General features: G+C 57.1%; 1 protein-coding gene across 5 annotated transcripts in view; it reads right to left on the reverse strand.

Annotated features, from left to right (window-relative positions):
• The window catches only part of ABHD6 (abhydrolase domain containing 6, acylglycerol lipase), a 23,994-nt gene continuing 1,213 nt past the window's right edge, over window positions 1-22,781 (reverse strand). Inside the window, exons 1-11 of one of the 5 annotated variants that reach the window (XM_067303723.1) lie at window positions 17,256-17,309; window positions 13,556-13,628; window positions 13,241-13,259; window positions 12,467-12,610; window positions 8,997-9,153; window positions 8,457-8,570; window positions 6,251-6,383; window positions 4,642-4,799; window positions 3,420-3,474; window positions 2,801-2,901; window positions 1-2,028 (exon numbers count right to left, since the gene is read on the reverse strand). In XM_067303723.1, coding sequence (XP_067159824.1) covers window positions 1,852-2,028; window positions 2,801-2,901; window positions 3,420-3,474; window positions 4,642-4,799; window positions 6,251-6,383; window positions 8,457-8,570; window positions 8,997-9,153; window positions 12,467-12,585 — 1,014 coding nt within the window. In that variant the 5' untranslated portion in view covers window positions 12,586-12,610; window positions 13,241-13,259; window positions 13,556-13,628; window positions 17,256-17,309 and the 3' untranslated portion in view covers window positions 1-1,851. Of the gene's footprint in view, window positions 2,029-2,800; window positions 2,902-3,419; window positions 3,475-4,641; window positions 4,800-6,250; window positions 6,384-8,456; window positions 8,571-8,996; window positions 9,154-11,111; window positions 11,202-12,466; window positions 12,611-13,240; window positions 13,260-13,555; window positions 13,629-17,003; window positions 17,048-17,255; window positions 17,310-22,781 lie in introns of those variants that run through there. The other 4 variants (XM_067303720.1, XM_067303721.1, XM_067303722.1 and 1 more) reach the window with 4 other exon arrangements.

Raw genomic sequence — 22,781 nt, forward strand, 5'->3', positions numbered from 1 at the left:
TCTTTAAATTACTAGATTTTAATAGCCATTTAAATCCTTTGCATACAGCAATCTGCGGCATAGGAGAAACCACGTAGATATCCAGCAACTTTTTCTGGCTTTTACCATGTAAAACGATCAGCATTTTTCTTCATCAGCTCCTGTAGTAGAAACAATAACCAAGCAACTGACAGCAACTTCCTAATTTTCTGAAAGAACACCATTTCTTCTCTTACAAAAAGAGAAGAGAAGCTAACAGGGAGCTTCAAATACATACACAGGTCATAGCATCCTGGAAAAATAGTGAGAAGATGGTTCTCAGAAATACAAGCTTACATATAGAGTCTACAGGAGAGCCTCTAGAAAATATCAGGTGCTGATACCAAGGAGGGTGTCTAAAGGGACTGTGTGGTGACAGACGTCCAACGGCCTCCTCCCGCTTGCCTTCACAAGGACCACGCACGGCTTCACCCTCCACCAAAATCACGCAACGCCTGAGACCAGGAACCAGGTTTCTCATCCAGGTCACGCAGCGGGATTAGCTACAAGTGTCCAGCAGCTAATTTGGGGAGACGCAGCGAGGAGCTGCATCTGGGGGGGGATTAACGCAGCAGAATCAGTCTCTAGAAGGTGCCCCACGGGCTGCAAAGTGTAACTTGTCTGGATTTCCCCCTTTTTGTATATAATTTCACTTGGTTAGGTGTTATCAATTATTGAAAGGAAACACTACCAAATTTTACTTTTCCACACCACTATACTTTAAAATGCATCCCACGTGAGCCTGAGACATCTGCTAACAATTCACATTGGCTAGGGAGTACGTGAGCCCATGCTGCACTCTGCTATTCTTTCACTTTTCCCATTACACTTGGATCTGTGACATGTGTTTTCAGTGACATCATCATCCACAGAATTCATGGAATTCATTAAGAAGTTCATCATTTACATCAAAATGTTCAGCAGCGCACCGTAATAGAAAAGAGCTGAGGCAAGAGTTCGCCCTGGCGTTAACCTGAACGTGCTCACTCGCACGTCTCTCCGCAGGATTATTCCTGACTCGGGCCCCACGTCTAAGCGACTGAATAGCTCCAGGAGTTTTTGTTCCACTTGTTTGCACAACTGCTCTGAAACTGCTGTCTTTACGCTGCGTTTTTACAATAGGCAGGTTTCACATCAGAGGAAACCACCCCCCCTTCCGAGGCCAGGCTGGACACGGACGTCGTTACTCTAGACTGTTAAGGCATTACATATACACAGGAGCTGTTCAGGGATTTAAAAAATTCACTCACCAGAAGTGTAAACATTTTGGACATATAGTCATTTTACTTTCACACATGAAGTTTTCTGGGTTTTTTTTCTGCATAAATCATAAGTTAATGATCTACATAAACAGCACATTAGCAAATGCCTGGAACATTAGGATTCTCTTATAACAATATCGCATGCAACGCAGCAGAGTCTAAGGAGTAGAAATATTGTAAGTCTCAGTCCAGGACGTTCCTTCCTTCCTACACTTCTCGTGTATTTTAGATAAATGTCATTAACAACTACATGCCGGTAACTTACAGAGCATGGGCTGCCTACAGAGTTTCAGCATGTTCCATGGCTAGTGTTTTGTGATTTCAGATCATTTCTACTTTATGTGTAAGTAGAAAATACAGAGATTCTGTTCCCATTTTTGCCTATATGTAGGTTGTTCAATGATCCCTAGGTCCCCATGTGTCAGTAGTGCTATAGATTTACGTGATTTTGCCTTCCTCAGGGACTTTGGCACATTCACCGTGATTTGTACGAGATCCCTGAGAACTTATCAAAGCATCAGTACTTTACAACTGAAAACATCTGGCTCCGGCGCCGGGCTCCCCGCGGCGCTCACGCTTGTTTCTTGTTGTTCTCTGTGCTGTGCAGCAGCGCCAGAAACTCGAGCATGAGCTTCGCCGTCTTCCTGGGCCTCTCCACGACCACCGTGTGCCCACAGTTCTCCAGAATATACACGTGACAGTCGGCAATGGCTTTTGCTAAAATGTCAGCTCCAGAAACATCCAGGACCTGAACAATAGGGGGGGGAAAAACAAACAAACAGACAAACAAACAAACGAGTAACTGTTTGCAGGCAGATCTCAGTTTCACTGTCTGTTGTAGAAATCCCAGTGGGACCGCCTTTGCGAATCCACGCGAGAGGCTGAGCGCCAGGACACGCTCCTGCCTCCCGCCGCGGGCTCGCGCGCCCTGCACCATGCTCATTCCCCCTTCCCCGCCTGCCGCGGGGACCCAAATGCAGGTGCTTTTATGCATTTACATGGCCCTTTACGCGCCTGCGTCCTGCCTCTTCCCCTCCTCCTCAAATCTCCCTGCTCCTCCCTCCTTAACTATCCTTACATATAAACACGGAAAAGGAGACCGAAGCCCCATGCTTTTACCCTGCCACCCGCCCACGGACTAGCGCGTTTCTCCCTAGTTGCCAAGACAACTCTCTTTGCTGCCGGCAGTCCCTCTCCCGAGCCCACGCCTGTCACTGCGCTCGGGCGCTGGCTCTGCCGGCACCTGCCCCTCTCCTGCCCACCAACCCCAGGCAAGTCCCAGCAGCTAAAGCTCGGCCTGCTTCTCTCCCCGTCTCCCCCCGGGCTGTCTCTCCTCTTTCCTTCCATCATTCCCAAGCCATCCTCCAGGGTGGATGGGGGTCCCATGAGCCAGTATGCTGCAGAGCACCACACATCTGCAGGCAAAGCGTACGCAGCTGCACATGGAGATGCGCTCCTGGTCCTCCTTCCAAGGAGGTCAAGCAGGGAGAGAGCAGGCAAGGCACGGGATGGCTGCGTACCTGGTCCTGCTTTCCCCAGATGACCTGCGTTGGCGCTTTGATCTTGTGCATGTTCTCATGGAGCAAATGTCTGGACTTTTCATCCACGATTTCTAGAAATACTTGTGTGCACAGAAGGAGAATTAGTCTTCCACGAGAAGGATGCTTTCTCCTTCCATGCGAGGGACAACCCCTGCCCATGTTCCCCCAGGCAGGCTCCCAGCAACGGCCGTGGGAACCGGCCTGAGGAAGAGGAGCCCACGGGAAGGGGAGCCTGCGGCAGGAGAGCCCAGTAGTGTGGTCTTTGCAAAGGTCTCGTTCTGCACTGCCATCAGGCTCTAGTACGGAGAGATCCTCCTCCAGCCCCATCTCTTCGCAGGTATTAGTGCTAATTAAACTACCTTGGAGGATGAGGGTGAAGCAGCAGCCCCACCAACTCTGTAGGTGGTCACGGGTTGCTACCAGGCACTAAGGTGCTTCCCCAAATCTATTAATCATGTTCCTCCATGCTCCCAGCACGAGGACATGGAAGATGGGGTGAGGAGGTCTGCTGGGGATGGGGGCACCAGGAACACCCTCTCTGAAGCCCTTGAGATAGGGCTCGCACGCCTGGCAAGGTCGGTTCTGGCGATGCACTTACGTTTCCGGTAGAAATCGTTGTGCGGGATGCGAACGTCAACGAGGCCCTGCAGGATCTGCGAAGGGAGCAAAGGGAAACCCTCGGGGGGCAGCCCGCGCTGGGAGAGCTGGGAGGGCGGCGCGTGGCCAGGACTGGGACTGCGCCGACTGCCCACAGCATGTGCCTCGCACAACGGGGCCCCAGTGCAAGCTCCGTCAGAGGCACGTCTTGATAGGAGGCTGTTTCAACAGCACTTAAGTAACATGTATTTCAATAACTGCTATTTCAGTCTTCTATAATGGCAGACTGCAATTTTCCAAGGCCAGTGGTACACCCCTAGCAGACTGTCTTAGGAATGACTGAGCTTTTCTTCCTTTTTTTATTCTTTTGCCAAAAAATGGTCTTGGCATTGCCTTACATTCTTTCATATCCTCCAATCTGCTCATCCCAGGCTTCCTAAGGAAAATCAGCTTAATAGCAAGCCCCTTGCCAAGTTCCTCTAGCCTCACAATGAGGCAATTAACATTTCCATTACTTCTGCTAGAAAAGCAACAAACAATCCCCTTCCAGACCGGACAATAGCCTTCTTATTTATTTATTTAACGTTTCCTGCCAGCTATATTTACTAAAAACACTTCTACTTCCCAGCCAGGCGCCAACGAACTTGCATGCCTCACGCATGGAAATTTCAGCTAGCGCTGCAGTGGGAAAAATGAGATTAAAGGGAAAGTTTTCTGAGCCACGGAGATACTGAAAAGATGAAGAAATCCCTGCCAGGGGTTCCCTTGCCTGTGCACACAGCGATCCCTGGGCCAGAAGGACAGCAGAGACCTTGGTCTCCCCTCCTCCATCCCCATCAGCATTTCTGTCGGTGAAATGAGTGCCGACAGGGAGCAGAGACCCCTGCCAGAGAGAACTGCTGTCAAGAAATAACCTTTTGAGCAAGCTTTGCTTTTAAGCAGAAACCTAGAGAGGCCAAAAATACATGGATCTGTTAATACTCTCAAAGCACTACTAAAGACAGAGCCAGACTAAGGTCTCCAAGTTACCCACCTCTGCTAGAACGCTTGCCTGTTTAATAAAACTGAAACCTGCCATAAATAACAAGCACCCGACAGATCCAGTTTCGCTGATGCTCAAAAGGCTGCAAAGTAATTGCAATCCCCTCCCTTCCAAAGTCCCCTTCCTACAGCCGGCCAAGCCTGAGCCGAGGGCAGCCAGACAAACGGCTCGGGTTTCTCACCTGCTGGGGCACTTTAAAGCGAACGTAAGAGCAGAGTTTCAGCATATCTGCCATCTCTTCGGGCGTCGAGGGGATTAACGGGATCCTGTCGATGCGTTCGGACTCTTGCAGCTCCCGCAGCTGCTTGATGAATTTGGTCTCGGTCGAACTCGGCAGGCCTGAGACAACGAACAAGCACGTGCAAGCGCTAAAACCCAGCGGAGACCACGACAGCCCCCGCAGACAGAGTCCAGGTCCCTGGCCTCGCCGCTTGCTCGCCCGTTTAACAAAGAAAGGGAGCGAAAAATCTGTGCATGGAACAGTCTTAGTATTTACCCAGTGACAACCCAGTCTTCCCTGCTGATCCGAGTTTTGACACTGCTGTGCCCAGCGGTTTGATGCAACATAGATGTACTCTATGTGCTTTTGACCAGCTGGGAAAGATCTTGTAGCAGCTTAACCTCAAAGCTCTTCATAAAGCCCACACCAAGGTTACACATGCAATAACACACGGGAAGAGTCAGCCAAAACCTCTCCCTGAGAGGAAGGGAAAAATCTCGTTGCTCTGCCGAGCGGCACAGACAGTAACGTTTCACTTTTTGCTTCATCGCTTACCGCAGAACCATGCTTTCCTCGCATGGGACGGGAAGGAGCTGTCACAGCGACAAGGAGGCAGCAAAGCCCTTCCCGACAGAAAAGCTCCCTGCAAAGCCTGTGTCCCATTTGCTGCGTTTCATCCACAGGCTCGCCCGATGTGTCGGGCCAGGCATCAGGCCAGGAGACAGGGGTGACGGAGAGGAAGCACCACGCGGGCACGCAACCCTCCCACTGGTCTGGGCATGGCCCCAAAGCGCTCTTCCCATGCAGAGTGCCCAAATGCGAGAGGACCGTGTTCTCTGGGTCCTGCACCCCCCGGCAGCAGTAACGGTTTGCACCGGCTTTAAGACCCATTGGGGCTCTCAGGGAGGTACAGCAAGATCCGACCAAACTTCACTGCCTGGGTTCCTTCTCCAAAACCGAGAGACTACAAATATGCCATGGCAAAATGTCAGCCACTCCAAGAGAAAAAAGCATTTTCTTCAAGACCAGGGGCTGTCCCATCTCCCCTAGTCTCAGCTCTAAGCATGGGTTCAGGAACAACAGGGAAGACTCCAAAGCCCTGGAAAACAGCAGCCAGGACAAGCCCATGATTTCCTCCTAGGTGCTCTGTGCCCTAGAACTCTGCACTGCCAGAGATTTTAAGATTATACATATGCATTATTTTAAAACGCACTACTTAGCATGCAAAGTCTATTTTGCAATCGGCATCACCCTGGGCTTTTGCATGAACCTTGTTTACAGCAGAACGTGAGAAGTGCCTTTTAACTTGAAAGCGCAGGAGGGACAGAAGTGGGCAGAAGGCAATTACCTGAGCAGGATTTGTACCAACCGTGGCGGTTAATACCACAGCCCTCGTGCTTGCCCCCACCTCCAAACAAAAATGCTCTGCCAGGCAAATGCCTTGCCTGATTTGTAATGGTCCAGGCCGAAGTTTCTTATCTGCTCTGAAAAATGGTATATGCCCAGCGCAGTGTGCTCCCTGCCAGCCCTGCCTGCTCTTTCCACGCTTGGTCTTTCGTGTATTACGCACCTGCAGGACATATAAGGGTCAGGCTGCAGATCTCGTCTGGGTACTGAGCGGCATAAACTCCCGCGACGTTTCCTCCCATCGAAGTGCCAACCAGATGAAAGGGCCTTCTGTTCAGCTTGATGCACTCAACAAACTGCAACGGAAGCAGAACGGAGCATTGTCGGGCAAGAGGAAGCCTCGGCATGGGGTCATTAGCGAAATTAAGCACAAAAACTGGAGAATGGTGGTTCTGGCGCAGACCTGGATACGGCAGCAGTGGGAGGGGGGGACATGCACGGGGCAGGGGGCTAACAGGGCTTAGCCTTTCCCAGAGGAGCATCGCTTGCTCCCGGCACGGCGTCAGCGCCTTCCAGTCACGCACAGCAGCGGGGGGTGAAAACCGCCCTGCGGAGCAGGGAAAGCTGCCGGGGCTCCAAGGCACCCCAGGCTGAAGCTGTGTAACCACACATCGCCTGATCCGACACCAGGAGACAGGGCTGGGGCATGGTGGGCAGAAGCCCGCTCCTGGCCAGGGCTGGGCCGCGGCCTGGGAACGCTGCAGGAACGCCTCCAAGGAAAGCCACAGCTGCCTCCGGAGAGCCTGGAGCCGCTCCTCGAACCAACGGGAGCAACGGCAGCCTGGGGCCAGGAAGGGCCCTGCTGGGCACGTCCTGCCCGTGTGGCTCAGTCCCAAAAGGATCCCCGGGGCACTGCAAGGTCTCCATGACACACGCTGTACCACTGGAAGCAGCCAACTAAACCCCCAAATGCATGTGTCGTTCCCCAGACAGAGCCCAAACGAGACGGGGATCCCTGTCGTGAGGAGCTGAGCAGACACAACAGAGGAGACCTCCTGCCGTGCATGCACCAGAGCCAGAGGAGAGCCACCGATGCCCACGTACTCCGTGCGCCGTGCTATGCACAGCGTCTGCAACCCTCTCAAGAAGAAAAATGCACTGTCTTCAAACACAAGGTGGTGGCAGAAGGCCGCTGTAGAGGGAGCATCTGCTTCATTCCTGTCCTGGTTTCACCCCTCCTTCCAGCCACAAGTCTCTAAACGGTTAAGGGGGAGAAAGGCTTTCTAAGAGCTGGGAAAGCCCCCAGTGCCCAGTCTGGTCTTGCCCCTTTCTCTCTGCCAGAGCAGCTCTGCTTCCTGGGCCTGAGTAGGGGAGGTCCAATGCTCCCATGGCAAGGGAGCCCACCCTCACACAGGTGCAAAAGCATTAATGTGCATAAAAAAACAGGTCTGCACATGCTGCATCATGTAGGCAGCTAAGCAACAGGGCAACAAGAAGAAGGCACATCTGGAAGCCAGTCTGGTGGCAACACTGAAGACAGCAAGCAAAAACCTTGGCACTTTCTGCAGAGCTGAAGGTTCAGTCCTACTTATCAGCTACAGCAGGAGAAGAAAGTGAGAGACCTCCTTTTATTGCTGGTGGTGGGAAAAGACTGTGTGAGACAAGAAGGACTGAAGACATGCATGTTTGCATATGGTTACTGTAGGAGAAGGAGGGACACAGCACTTTCCCCTACACAAACACACAGGGACCTTGTTGGTCTAGTCGTCCGCCTACACTGTGTATTTGTGTGTTGCTAAGCCATTGCACTGCTGAAAACAGGGGCCCATTTCATAACTCTGTGCTCCCAAGCCCAGAAGAGCTCCCCTCTCACGCAGTGCTTCCCCTCTTTATGAGTGTGTTCGTTTCTGGGATACTAATTCTGGCTATAATTTGCACATATGACTTTCTGGTGATCAAACTGAAAAACTCAGGTGTGCCTCAAGCATTAAGGGTGTGCTGGCTAATCAATCACGTATTTTGAGTGCAGCCCTTGAAGAAGTAATGGGTCAGTTTTCCAAAGTCTTGCAAACTCCCACGTCCTTCTGCAGAATGCTGCAGTCCAGCTTGGTAAGAAAGAAAAGGGGAGAGAGGTGCACACAAACAGCAGCAGGGCAAAGCTCAGAAGCAATTAATGCAGGGCACGGATTGCCAAACTCGCACCAGGGCGGCAAAGCAGGACGTCACCTGCACCTGCAGGTTTCAGGAGAATAAAGCAACAACTTCTCAGATGCCACATCTACGTGGCACCAGTCCTCAACTTCTGACCTCTGCCCAGGGGACAGCAAGGTTTCGCTCTACTTCAGAGAGTTAAAGCAGCCCCATCATTCCTGATACACGCTGCAAAGGTAAACATGAAGAGTAAGAGGAGACCACTGCTGGGGCTTTACCTGGTGTATTCTTTTAGCTTGCCCATTAATGGAGTAATCGTCTAACGATGACCGGGTTGTACCTTCATGACCAGGCATGTCAACACACACTAAGTGCAGATTTTTCGGGAGGAACTGCAGAAACAAAACCCGGGCAGTTAGACCAAAGGAGAACTGCTGTGAAAACCAAGGGAGGAAGGAAGGAAACAGGTGATTACAGGTGGCAAAAGGGGGCTCACTTTCCTCCTAGAAGCCCTTGGTTACTCTTGCACCAGAATAAATCAGCTCATATATCAAGGAAAGAAATGATGAGAAACCACGGGCAAGACTCACTTCCTGTGAAGGAGGTAGGTACCTACTGTTCTTCCCCTGCAGATTTGCATGTAATAGGGATGAAGAGGATCCAACAAACAATGAGCACAGAGCTGAGGAGGGTTCTGCTGGCATGTTAAAATGATCGTCCCAGATTGTATCCATGCAGCTGTTCCACCCCCGCACCACTGCCAAGTCCAGTAACATCGACTCCTGCTAAGCACTGACAGGAGAGAAACAAAGTCCTACCTTGACTATAGACAGCCACATGTCTTTGTGGGCTGAGAACCCATGTAACATCAGGATAGACGGTCGGTATCCAGGTCTCCCTCTATAGGAATAACAAAACTGATAGTCATCGTAGTTTGCATATCTAACCTGCATACCCAAGGCTCGACGCCAGTACCTGGAAACAAGGAGAAAATAACACCAGTGAGCAGGGCACAACGGGACGGTGGGAATATAAACCAGGTGACAGGTCCAAGCTCAGCTGCAGATATGCTAGTTACCTAAGGCCAGTTAGCCAGCTCACGCTGGCTTTGCCGTGGTTTAATTGGGACTAATTCTGAGCGTCTGGTTACTGGACCAGACCCTTTACTTACAGGTGACAGCTCATGGAGACACTCCATTTGTTAAAAAGTTGCAAAATATACCCCATATAACCAAGGTGCAAAATACCCTTAAGGCAATGGAAATGGGCCAAAATGACAACCCTAGAGCTGAAGACCCTTGACATTTGATAGAAGGAAAAAGGCTCAAGAGAGAAAGGGAGCACACATAGGAAAGGCAGCATGCAGGACAGGGAGGCCAAGGGAGGGCTCTTGTTCCAGGTGGGTAAGACAGAGAGATCTGTCATAGATTTATTTGGGCGCATCCTTGCAGCCCTGTGGCCATGAGCCCTCATCACACCCTGGGCAAGTATATTGGATCCAGCAATAGAGAATTGTGACCTAGGAGCATCACAGAAACCAGTTTCCCACATGCCAACTGGATGATCCTTAAAAATGTGTTTAGGCACACACGCAAAGGACCAGACGTAACCATCCACAGAGTCAAACACCCCAGAAGACATCAGGGCTAACCCCAAGGAAACCTGGGTTATTCCCCTGAAAGCAGAAAGGCAGACAGCTCCCGACAGAAAATGTTTGCAACCTGTTTAAAGATGATGCAATGAAACTACTGGCCAGAGGGGAGCTGGGCAAAGATTGCTGGTGACACTTTGGACACACGCTGTACACGTGCAATTCAAGACTGAGGTGCAGGCACAGTTACTCTGCACTTCCCAAAAGGTCAAAAGTAAGGCTTGTCAGGATACTGCACAACTACTGGGCTACTCCTGATTGCCAAAACCCTGGCAAATACTTCTACACACAATATCAGAATTGATTTGAGACACAGCAGCAAGGTCACCAACACTGTGCTGGGCCATCCTAGCTCTCTGCCCACTCAAAGCTTAGGCATACTGCAATCCTCTTTTATCTTAATCCCTTTTTTGAGGGAGTTAGTGGGGCTTAAGTAGCACCCAGGCTCGGTGCTGGTCCTACACAGAGAGGTGAATTTCTCCCTGAATAAGTAAGTGACTTAGGAGTGCTCTCCTCAAAGACATCGGTGTAAACCACTGATGGGCAAGTTGATAACATTTTTAGCTGATGGATCAGTTCAGGAGAAGACGAAATAATCTGTGCAAAGCTGAACTGATCCCTCGCAAGGTGTTAACACACTGAGCCGAGGCAGCTAAACTGATTAACCGGTTAAGGCAGAAGAAGACGGATCTACTGCTTGGGGTCACTGGGGCAGTCGCCGACGTCGCGCGCTGCCTGGAGAAGCATTAGCAGTGAAGGAGGGGATGGACGTGGTCAGCTACAGAGGACCCGAAGTGACCTGTGCACACACTGGCTAAGGACCCGCACACCCGGCAGCGGGAGGTCTGTGGACGGAGGAGCTGCTGCGGCCGGCAGGACGGACCACTCGTCCGCAGGCTCACAGGGAGAGGGGCGAGAACAAAGGCCTCCTCCAAGGAGGAAACGCAAAGATTTCGCAAAAAAAGGGGGCATATTCAAAAAGAAGCAAATGGAAAAGACAGACAAATCTTCTCTTATCACCAGATGTCTCTTAAGAAAGGAGGCGTGCATGCACACAAAACACAGAGTGTCTCAGTTAGTCCCATAACAGACCCAAACGCTGCCAACAAACGCTGTAAGAAAGAAAGGTGTAGACACTTGCCTTTCAAAAGAAAAAATCCCACTGGCCTCTGCTTACATAGTCCCTCCCTCAGCCTAACACAGACAGACTGGCACATGCTGTGTTTTCATTTAGGCCCTAATCTACAACCTTAAAGGACAACATTACAAGTTCTTCTCTTACCTCCTACTCAACCTGACTCACAAAAGCTCTCCGGCATCAGCTGCCTTTGCCTCATTTTCTCTGTTTTGCAATCCTCGCTCGTGTGTCTCTGAAGGCTTCGCTCCAATCACTCTCAGAGTTTAGTCTTGCTAAAAAAAACGCCTGTCACTTACAGAAACAGCAACGCCTGGACCTCCGTCCCGTCCACTACAAACAGGCTCCCGTGGCACAAGCAGTGACAGCCGACAGCCGGGCCGACCAGCCTGAGCACAACCAGAGAGGTGCTGAGATTTTAACGACACAGAGGGAACCCGATTCTCTTTCCTTCGCGAAGCAGAAAACAGGACGAAGCAGCAGCTCAGCAGCAGCTCTCGCAGCCCTGCAGCAGGCTGTTGGACCATCTGCTTGCCCTTGCAGGATGATGCTCTCTCTCACGGGTCCCGGCGCGATGCGCAGCGGGAGGAAACTCCTCCTCACGCAGCTTTAGTTGCCAGGCTTTAATCACATCTCCCACCCCACCTGTCGGTTCCCAAACACTTTGGTTACGAGCTCACTAACAAATGCTCCACTAGAACGAGCTCAGCCAGGCTGCCGTGCCCGCGCGGCGGGGCGGGTTTCTGCGCTCCGCTCCGGCTCCGGCTCTTCCAGGAGGGCGCTTTGCTTTGGAAACACCCCACGCGCGGTGGCGGCTCGCAGGCAGGGCCACGCGCGGCTGCCCCCACTTCCCAGAGGAGCCTGATCCCAGCTTTCGCCCGCGACCAGCCACGGAATGAAAACCGGCAGGATGCTCATTGCTGCTTTCCCGGGACAAGCGAAGGCAGAAAGACCGAGCGCCTGCCTCCCGCTGCCAGGAAGGACAAGACGCGCACGGGCAGTGAAGAGCATCGTGCCGACGTCGCTGACGCCTCAGCCCCGAGGGAGAGGGAGAGAAGCCTCTCCTCCAGCCGCTCCCGAGGGCAAAGTCCTTCCCTCTCAAAGCAGACTCCTAATGGCGAGGCAGCGGGTGCTCGCACGGGACACCCCGGCACCGCCGAGGTCGGGCTCTGCGCGGCTGGGGCCGCAGGAGTCACGGCCAGAAGCAGCACCGCTTTCCCCGGCGAGAGCCCCTGCCCTGGCGAAGGGCAGCCCAGAGACGCGCGGAGCGGCCACGAGCGCCTGCGCCGCCTCCCCGGCACCTGCCGCCCTCCCTCCCGCTTCCAGCTTTCCCAGCCCTTCGGGTCGTCTCTCTCCCCGCAGCGGTTTTGCTCCGGGCTGCTGCTGCTGCTGCTGCTGCTGCTGCTGGCAGACAACGGCCCCGCGGGCAGCAGCCCAACGCGGGGGGCACCACGCTCCGCACCCCGGCGCCTCGATCACGGCGCCGGCGCTAATTAACTCACCAGTAGTAGATCCTGATCAGCGCTGAGGGCCACAGCAGGAAGGAGGCCACGAAGGCCAGGAGGGGGATGGCCAGGGTGCCCCCGGCTATCGCGAACATGTTGAGCACGTCGAGGTCCATGGCGCTGCCCGGGGCCCGGCCCCACCTGCGCACACGTCGGGAAGGATCGGAGGTCAGACGCGGGCTCTCTCCCGCCTCGCACGCGCACGCGCCCTTTCGCGGCTGCTTTCGCAAAGGCTCCGCGTCACTTTTGGCAGCGGTGGATGCGTCGCCAGCGGCCTCCCCTCGCCCGGCCCCAATCCCAGGCCCCCGGCACACGACGACCGACCTCGAATCCGCCGCTCGAGCCCAGCGCCGGCTCGCTGCTGCCGGCCCCGGGCGCCCGCTCGTCGCCGCTCCGGGAAGGGCCGCGGGGAACACGGAGCGAGAAGCCCGGCAGAGCCGTCTTTGGCTGCGAGCCCTCATCCGAGAGCCGGTCGCCCCCAGCCCCAGCCCGCGCTGGCCCCTCCCAGGCCTCACGCCTGCGCTGCAGGGCTTCTGCTGCTGTCGGAGCACGCGCGTCCCGGCTCAGCTCCCCGGCGTCCTTCACATGAAGCCTCCTAACGCTATCGCACGCGCAAGGACGGCTCGCAGCGCTCTGCAAGCGCCGGCTTCCCCGCAGCGCCCCGCTCACGGCTAAACTCCCCCGGCCCCGGAGAGCAGGGACGCGCTTCCTTCATCAAGAGACCAAACCCTGTCACACACACGTATCCTTCAATTCCTGACGTGAACCGACCGTGCTTTTTGCTGTCTCTCTAAAATAAGTAAAAAACAAGCACAGAAAATAGACATCAACATTTTGGACCTGTAACAAAAGGAAGGTTGTATCCAGGACAAAATAGGGGAAAAACACACACCCTCTCCCCTTACCCCCCACTTCTTTCTAAAAGTTTCCATAACTTTTTGGATCATCTTATCTCTGTCAGTGCCCAGTCAGTCCAAAGGCAAAGCCCTGAACTCGCCTTCTCCTTTAAGCAAAGAGGGATAGCTCTGCCTCCTTCACTCGGAAACTAAAGCAGCAAGGAGAAAGCCTTTCAGAAGCACAGCTCACCTCGCCGAGATCCCTCTTCCTCTCGGTGCGGGTCCTGCTCGCTATGGGCAGCAATGGTGCTCTGAAAAAATCACTGGAACAGAAAAAAGGCAAAATCAAACTCCTGCTTTTTCTCCTTTCACGTGCTATAGCCGAGAGAGACGACACGTTTGGGATATTTAAGCCACCACCAGCTTCCCTTCAAGACGCATCACATTTACCCTCTGACCAACCCTTCCCCTATTTATAGGCATTTAGGCAATAAAGCAAAATTAGGGCGCTTCTTCCAAGTAGGAACAAAGTGCAAGCTGACATCCCAGACAAAGTGAAAGCAAGCCGAGCACACAAAAGCTCTCCAAGGAGATAACACTCATCCGCTTAAAATGCACCATGTCCTCATGCCCGTGCCTCAGGAAAATTCGCAGCAGGGGCTGAACTGAAACAAGGGAGCAGGAGCCAAGGAAATGGGGATCAGAATTGTGCTTAAAATGATTACAGTTATTAAAAAAAGCGTGTTAACTAAGCTCCTTCCCATTCCCTTCCTGTCTGCCTTAAATTCCTTTCTCCAGAGATGGTCAGTGCTCCAAAGCCCTTCTATAAATTGGGCTGCAATGTGGCGCAGTCCCACGAAATTACTACAGAGCCAGAAAGACGCTGGGCTGAATCTGGTAGCGGCTTTGGTCCAGCTGAAGAAAGCCGTGGGAGGATCAGGGCACCCCGCTGCAGGCGCGCCGGGGCTGGCAAAGCCTGACGGGCTCTTGGAGAGGCAGGCGGCGATGCCACCGCTGCCGGGAACTCCTGCGCACTGCCTCCGCACCGTCTCGCGGGGCCTGGCCGCTCTCGCGCACCGCGTGCTGCCTGGGGCTGCGCGCCTGCCCAGCCCGGCACCCCCGGAGCGCCCCGGCCCTGCGGGGATGCTGCGCGCCGCGGGGATGCTGCACGCCGTGGGGATGCTGTCTGCCCCAGGGATGCTGCACGTGCCGGGGAAGCTGCCTGCCCTGGGGATGTTGCACACCCCGGGGATGCTGCATGTTGCAGGGATGCTGCACGCCCCGGGGATGCTGCGCGGGCACTGGCGAGCAGGGCGGCAGAGCGCAGGCGCTCCAGCTGCCCCGCTGCTGCACCCGCTTTCCGCTTCCGCGGAGCACCTCCGCCGATTCCCATGGTTACCCCCGGCTTGCGCTGTCGCCTCCGCCGTCTCCCGCCCCCGGCAGACGCGGCGCCGTGCAGGGGGTGCAGCAGAGCAGGGACGGGCGCGAGCGGCATCCGCCAAGGGCCAGGCACGGCCGTTTGCTGAGAACGAGAGACATCCTGCACTTGCAAATAAAAGCAAGCAGCAGCTCCTTGGGCGCAGCCACGAGGCTTCAGCTCACAACTCGTTAATCAGCTGAAGGCGCTCGGTCACCCGGAGACGTTTGCGTGGCAGGAGCGAAAGGCGCTACACAAAGCCAGCGCATCGCTGCTGCTTTCCCCAAAGGTTCCCGAAGCACCTCATGAATTAACGTGCAAAAGCAGATCAGGCCAGGCCGGCACACGCAGCGCAAGCGCAGCACTGCTGAGGTCTGGCGGGCCGAGGAGCGGCCGCGGCGCGCAGCCTGCACGGCTGGGAGCGCCGGCTCCCCGCACCGCCGAGCCGGATCTCCAGAAGAGATCCAGAAATGAGCCAGCTGCCGCCTCGGCCGGGCTGCACCGCGCCGAGGTTTCTTCTCTTGCGAGCTCAGTCGCACCAGAGAAGCCGGAGCAGACGCAGGGCTGAGCTCAGGTGCACACACCGAGTTTTTGCAAGCCCCCACACAACACACCGCAGCAGCAGCAGCAGCAGCACACGACACAGCGTAAGGAACCACAAACACTGCATTTATCTCAAAAAAAAGAAAACCACCAACAAAACCCCACCACGAACACTGCAACAGGCTCAGACTGTTCCCCAGGCAGAAGGCGAGGCTTTCCCGAGCGGCGGCCTTTCTCGCACCGCACGCCACGGGGACCGGTGCGCAGCGGCAGAGCCACCGGCCGCCAGCCGAGCGAGCGGGGGGCTCAGGGGCGCCGGCGGCGAGCGGCCAGCCCGCGCGCCCTGCCGCTCTCTGCAGCGCCCGAAAGGCCTTTTCCTAACGCAGAAATCACGTCCGCGTGCTCCTTAAACAGACACGGCAAAACGCAAGTGTCAAGGTTACCGGCCGGCACCGAGTCCCTGAAATCCAAGGTGACTTCCCTGCGCTCCCCTTTCCCTCTCCTTCCCCGGGGCTGGAGCAGGCAGTTTCCGACTAACAGGCCAACAGATTTGAAAACTCGGAAGAGGGAAAAGTTGGGAAGCACACCTAAGCACACGTCAGCTTTTTTGAAGAGTTTACCAAGCAGAAACATCAACCAGTTTTAAGATCCCCCTGCAGAAACAGCAGCCTTTGATGGGCCTCAGCAGCAGAGCCGCAGCGATCCCAGAAACCCCGACTCGCACCGCGAACACCACAAGGAAAAACACACAAGTAACCCGTTTCTCACGTGAGCTCCCCCTCCTCAGAAGCGCCAGCACCCACAGAAATAATCTCCACGCTAACGGGCGACACAACCGGCGCTGCCATTTCTCCGAGGCGTGCTTTGCAGTGGGATCTTTTAGGTGCCAGTTACAGGATAGTTATCAATTAAAATCTGTCCATATTTAAAGGCGTTTGTCCAGCAGCCAGTCAGCTACCAGCCTTAACGCAGCCTCCGGAGGGCTGGCAGCAGGAAACGGGCCCTTTCGCCTCTATTTATTTACAGACGGCAGAAACGAGATCCCGACTCCTGGAGCGCCGCTGCCCAAAACGCGCATCTCTGCCCCGCTCGCGGTCGTGCACCGCGGCTCACAGACGCGAGCCTGGCGCCGGCCCCCGGCCCAGCGGTGCCCCCGCGGCGCGGGCAGCACAAGGACGAGCCGGTGCTGCCGCTCGCCAGCCGGCCTGGCCCCAGCGCAGCGCAAAAGCGCAGCCGGCGCAGGCTGCGGCGCCAGCGACAGATGCTGCCTTAAAAACTCCTAACGCGCCCTCGCCTCTCCCAGCGCGCTCCCCGTCCCTGCGCGCAGGCACAGCCGGGAGCACCGACCACACATCCGATGTCACGAGGGCGTCGGGGCTCAGCACCCCCGCACAGCTCCACGGGGGCAAAGCACTGGCGAGGGCTGCGGTGCAGGGTGCCGGCCACCCGCTGCCGCAGCCATCGCGGCGCGCTCAGGCCTGGCCCCCCTCGGGCGCCCTCGCTGTGCACGCAGGCACCCCGGGGCCCAGCGGCTCCGCAGCGCCCTGCAGGAGGCCGCTGCACCGGGATGCCGGGGACCCCCAAGTAACAGCAGCGCCCAGCAGCAGCGCCGCTCCCCTCTGCTCTGCTCTGCTCGGCTCGGCTCTGCTCGGCTCGGCTCGGCTCTGCTCTGCTCCACTCTGCTCTTCCCTCCCCTCCCCCCCCGCTTTTTCTGAAATTTAATGCAAAATAATTATACCTGTTTTTAATTTCTTCCCAATTTCCCCTTGCATTCCAGGGAGGCCTTTCCCCCCCGCTCCCGCCCCCTTCCCCCCCCCCGCCGCCCGGAGCGGGTCACGCGCGCCCCCGCCCCCGCCCCCCCCGCGTGGGCCCCGCCCGGGCCCCGGGGGCCGCCCGGCCCCGCCGCCCCCGCCCGCGCCCCCCAGCCCCGGCCCCGGCCCCGCCGCCCCCGCCCGCGCCCCCCGGCCCCGCCGCCGCCGCCGCCGCTCACCGAGCCGCTCCGGGTAGCGCCGGGCAGCGCCGCCCCGGTGCCGAGCAAGGCGCCGCTGCGCCGCCCTCCGCCCCGCTGCCGGGCGGGGTCCGCGGGGGCGCAGCCGAGCGCGCGGCCTGCGCGGGGGCGAGGGGGGCTGCGCCGGGGCTGCGGGAGGCTGCGAGGGGGCTGCGAGGGGGGATGGAGGGGATACAGCGGGGGTGCAAGGGGGGGTGCAAGGGGGGATGGAGGGGATACAGCGGGAGTGCAAGGGGGGGTGCAAGGGGGGATGGAGGGGATACAGCGGGAGTGCAAGGGGGGGTGCAAGAAGGGATGGAGGGGATACAGCGGGGGTGCAAGGGAGGTGCAAGGAGGGATGGAGGGGATACAGCACGGGTGCAAGGGGGGGTGCAAGGAGGGATGGAGGGGATACAGCACGGGTGCAAGGGGGGGTGCAAGGGGGGATGGAGGGGAAACAGCGGGGGTGCAAGGGGGGGTGCAAGGAGGGATGGAGGGGAAACAGCGGGGGTGCAAGGGAGGATGCAAGGGGGGATGGAGGGGATACAGCACGGGTGCAAGGGGGGGTGCAAGGAGGGATGGAGGGGATACAGCACGGGTGCAAGGGGGGGTGCAAGGAGGGATGGAGGGGATACAGCACGGGTGCAAGGGGGGTGCAACGGGGGATGCAAGAGGGACACAATGGGGCTGCAACGGGGGGGGGGGAGATACGATGGGCCTGCAAGGGGGGTTAGGATGGGGCTGCAGGGAGGGATGCAAGGGGATACAATAGGGGTGCGCCAGGGATGCAAGGAGAGATGCAAGAGGATACGACGGGGTGCAAGGGGGTTACACCGGGGATGTAAGGGGGGGTGTGTGTGTGAGGTGGCTGCAGTGGGGATACAACAGGAGTAGAAGGGGGGGATGCAGGAGAGAGGCAACAGGGATACACGACGGATACAATGGGAGATACAGTGCAGCTGCAACAGCAGCACAACCAGGGTGCGGGGGGATGCAGCAGGGGGTATCCAAGGGGATGGGGCACAGCTGCAATGTGACTGCAACAGAGGTGCAAGGGGGGGGGGCAAGGGACGTGCAAAAGGGGTGCAAGGGGGCTGTGACCCAGCCACAGCAGGGATGTAGGGGAGCGACGTGGTGCAGATGCAGTGGGGGAAACACCAAGGGTGCTGGGGGGCAGGCAACAGGGATAGGAGGATGGATGGGGGGGGGCAACGCAGCTGCAACAGGGGGGCAAGGGGGGGAGCAGCGCCCTGCCCCCCCCAGGAGCCTTGCCCCGGGCCCGGGGCATTTTGCCAAGCTCGGGCGAGGGGCTCCGTCCCTTCCCCCGGTTGTGGGAAGCGGCCGTGCTCACCAGCGAGCACAGACCTCCTCCGCATTTCCCCTGGAAAGACCCCAAAGGTTGGAATCGGAGCATCCTGCCAGTGCTTTTACACCTGCAGGAGGATTCACCTTACGGCTGCCGTTTGGGCTGCAGCCCTGTTTCCTCCCCTCTCTTCCCAGCAGGTGACGGTATTTGCTAGCTGCGTATCGACCTGCATTTAAAAGCTGCTTTAGTTTTTTTTAAAACAGTTGACCCAAATCCCTTTGCTATAAACCAACTTACTTTCCCTCTCCCTGGGTCATATATCAGCTTGGCATGCGCCTTGAAAATATGCCCCAAAGCAGGAGACATTTTTAATTAAATTGGAAATAAGATCAGCAAGTAAATGCAAGTAAACTGGGTCAAATCCTCGCTACATCGGTGACTGGAGAACAGCAAGTCCCTTTGGCCTGGCTGGCTGCGAGAGCTGAGAGAAGCGGTGTAAAGGGCTGCACAGGGCAGAGTTCGCGGTGCCGATAACCAAAAGCTCGTGAGAACAGCGGCTGTCAGCAAAGAGTCGCTGAAGCGAGGACGGGAGAGTCAAAACAGCCGTAATCTCGCTGTGCCGCCAGCTCAGGAAAGTGTCGCTGGATTAAGCTGAGGCTTTAGCTGACCCAGTTAAGCCAAGGCCCAGCTCCGTGCAAACCCTTTTGGTCAAAGCAGATCCTCAGATCCGTGTTGAAACGGGCCGGGAATGAAACGGGGAAGCTCCCCGCACCCCGCACGAGCGCGCTTCCCCCACCGCGGGTGCCGGCGGCGCCGGGCTCAGCAAGCGGCTGCTGGGAGCAGCCGGGGCCGAGAGAAGCCGTCCCGGAGCAGCTCCGTGCGTGGGCAGGGGATCGGGGAAAGGAGGGACCCTCGGGGCGCTGCTGAGGCAGCCGTGCTCCCTAGCCGCGAGCCGAGCTTCCTCCTAGCGCAGCGACGCAGCGTCGGTGCCGGGAGCAGCCGAGGGACCGACTGACTTATGGTCCCGTTAGGAACGAGCGTGGTTTAAATCAGAGCGGCCTCATGATTTCAGCTGACCAAAGCCGGAGCTGGCTGTCCTACAGCCTCAGAAAAAAGCCAGGGAGGCTCTCCCCTAAACCACCCCCTTTTTCATAAGGGCGTAACAATAATTCCGGATATATCCAGCCCTGGTCAGCTACGGAGACCTGCAGTTTGGATTCCGCCGAGCTGGGAGCAGCGTCGCTTCCCCAGAGAAAAGGCTTCCACGTTATTTCCCACTAGTGGGTCACAAATCCCCGGAGAGCGCGGCGAGGTTCTTTGCGACTCCGGCAAGCGGCTGCACACCGCTTTGGCGAGGTGAATCGTCGTCCCGGCGTGACCCGGCCCATCTGTTTCCAGCGAGGCAGGGCTGGCCCCGGGAAGGTCGCAGCCCGGCACCGTGTCGCCGGCGATCCCGGGGGAGCGCGGGCACGGCCGCGGCGCCGAGGAGCCGGCGGCGACGGGGGAAGCGGCGCCCCGCGAGCATCCCCACCTCGGCGGTACCTGCTGCCTGGGGAGCCGGCGCGGGGCCGGGGTCCCCCGAGCAGAGCAGACCTTTAATCACGTGCAGCCACCAAATCTGCCCTGCAGGGCAGGGGTCAATAATACTTTCTAAGTTCTGCTCAAAAGCAATGCATATATTACACGCATTTTAATTACGCCTTTAGCTGCTGACAATAAGGGTGTTCATACACGCTGCAAAACCTGCTTATTCGGTCCCTGCCGTGTCCTTATGGGTTTCTAACTTCAAGCCTGCTCTGTTTGTCATGCATTGAAGGCTTCTGCAGCCACGGCTTCGCTTCGGATGATCCTGTTTTCTCCTAAATCTCAGTTAAATGGCCTCATTCAAGAAACACACGGAAACACGGTGAGGCATTTTCCCCCGAACTGCTTTAGCTGTCAGGCCTCCTTCCAGCCACTGCTCCAGCAGTGCTGATGTATTAAGTTTAAAAAAGAAAACCCCCCCCAGAACACTGCACCAGGAAAGGAATTGCTTCCTGGCAGTAATCTCTGAAGTGGAACAAGCACCTTGAAAATAATAAATAAAGGCTGAGTGTCAAATAAAGCTCTAAAGATCCAAAGCCAACGCCCGTTGCCTTGTGCACCGCGTATTTTTACCCTCACCTAATGCTCAGTTTCCAGAGGATCACGCGAGGACGGTTTTTATCGTTAGATTAACACTAAAACACTTTCTGCATGACCCTGTGTGGTCGACAGCCTGATTTTGAACTTTAGCGACACAAAACCGCTCTAGCGCTTCGTCCCTCGTTAACCCAAACCTCCAGGAGACAGCGCCGGGACGCTCGGCCCGATGGCGGCGACACGTCCCCGGAGAGCCCAAAGCTCGTTCAACGCACCCAAACTGACGCACTTCCACACGTTTGGGGCTGGTTCCTCCCGCTCTCCCAAAGGCTTCCTCTCACGGCGGCGGATGTTCGCCCGAGCCGTCGCCGGGTCCGTGGCCGGGAAGCGCCCTTCGCCGGGCGGATGGGGCTGCCCGGGAACGCGGGGCCTCGGCGGCTCCCGCCGGCCGGGAGGCTGAGGTGGGGCTGCAGGGACCTGCCATTTCGGGAACGTCCGGAAGGGGCTTTTGGGGCGGAGGCAGCACTTCTCCTCCGAGCGTATCTGCGGGCAGCGGGGCCCAACGCGAGGCTGGGCAAAGAAAAGGGGCAAGAAGGAAAAGGAGGAGAAAACCCCGCAGCTAACCAGCAGGGCGCCCACGCGCCGCCGCCGGTGCCGGGGACCCGGCAGACTCCCGCGCTCCCGGGGGGCACCCGGCACGCGTGGGCGCAGCCGCAGCGGCCGCTCGGCTCCAGAACGGGGGCGAAACACCCCGAATCAGCCGGACGCGCCTCCCGCCCCGGCGCTGCGCTCCCGAACCCGGGGCTCAGCAGCTCTGCTGCCGTCGCGCACGACTCGGGGCAGCTCTGGGGAGCCGCTCTCGATCGCGCTCTACGGCCCGGTACGGGGCGAGCGGTACCCGCACGGCGCGAGCCGGGAGCCGGGAGCCAAGGCGCCGCACGAAGGAGCGTTAGCCCCGCGCGCTGCCCTCGCAGGCCGCCCTGCTCCTGCCCGTCTCCCCGCGGCGGCCCCGGCCGTACCCCCGATAACGCGCCGCGACGGAGGGGAAGGGACGGCTGAGTCCCCGCCGACAAGGGAGTCGTCCCTGGGGAAAGACCGCGGCGACGAGGACAGGCCGCCGCGGCTCGGCGTTGAGGCCTCCTTAGCAGCAGCAGCAGCAGCAGCAGCAAACATCTGCTTCCGACGCCTCTGCTGGCCGCCGCAGCGGGCCTGATTTTGGGGGGCCAGTGCCAGGGCCTCCCGCCGGCTTGCACGAGCTCCGAGCTTTAATGCCTCGAGGGAGAGAGAGAGAGAGAGTGTGATAGGTGCTAGTTTGTTACATCAAATCGGGAAGTGATTTTACGGTGAAACGAGGCGCTAATTACGGGCTAAAACCACAACATCCTGCAATGAGGGCATGTACCCCGCCTGAGATAATTAAGTGGAGCCAGCGAGGCGGCGATGTTAGTTTAGATAGCCTAATATGGCAATGGCGAGGTCACACAGTTGTAAAATATATGCATGACCTGAGGGTCACCACACACAACGCAGAGGAAGACTCCAGCCTTCATCCCCACGACCACCAGAAGGCTGAAGAAGACCCCCTAGCAACAGCCGGCGCAACCGCAGAAGTTACAGGAAGTGCCACATATACCCGGGGCTGGAATCGCATATAAGGAGACTGTGAGGGGGGGATCGTGCGCGCCGTTGGTGGAGCAGGAGACTCCCCGGCTGCCCAGCGCTGTTTTGCTTACTTGTGACTTGCTCAATTATTTTATTAAATTGGAATTTATGCAACCCGGCCCGAGTGGTTGTCAATTTGTCGCGTTTACCTATAACAAGAGAGAGAGAGAGAGAGAGAGAGAGAGACTGCAGCCCGGCGGGCACAACGTCCCAGTCCCACGCTTCGCTTTGGGCAAGGCCGAGCGGAAGATTTAGGAACCTGGAGCTGCTGCTGCTTCGCGCCCCAATTCCGCAGCGTCTGCCCGTCTTCGCGCGGCGCCCGGCCGAAAGCACAGTCCCTCGTGGATCACTCGGGCGGGAGCCCAAGCGCCGAAAAACCTCCCGCAGCAGATTCTCAGTTCCCACGCGCAGAAGCTGCTGGCCTGGAAGCTCCCCACGTC

Source organism: Apteryx mantelli, chromosome 12, assembly GCF_036417845.1.
Source record: "Apteryx mantelli isolate bAptMan1 chromosome 12, bAptMan1.hap1, whole genome shotgun sequence".
Taxonomy (NCBI): domain Eukaryota; kingdom Metazoa; phylum Chordata; class Aves; order Apterygiformes; family Apterygidae; genus Apteryx; species Apteryx mantelli.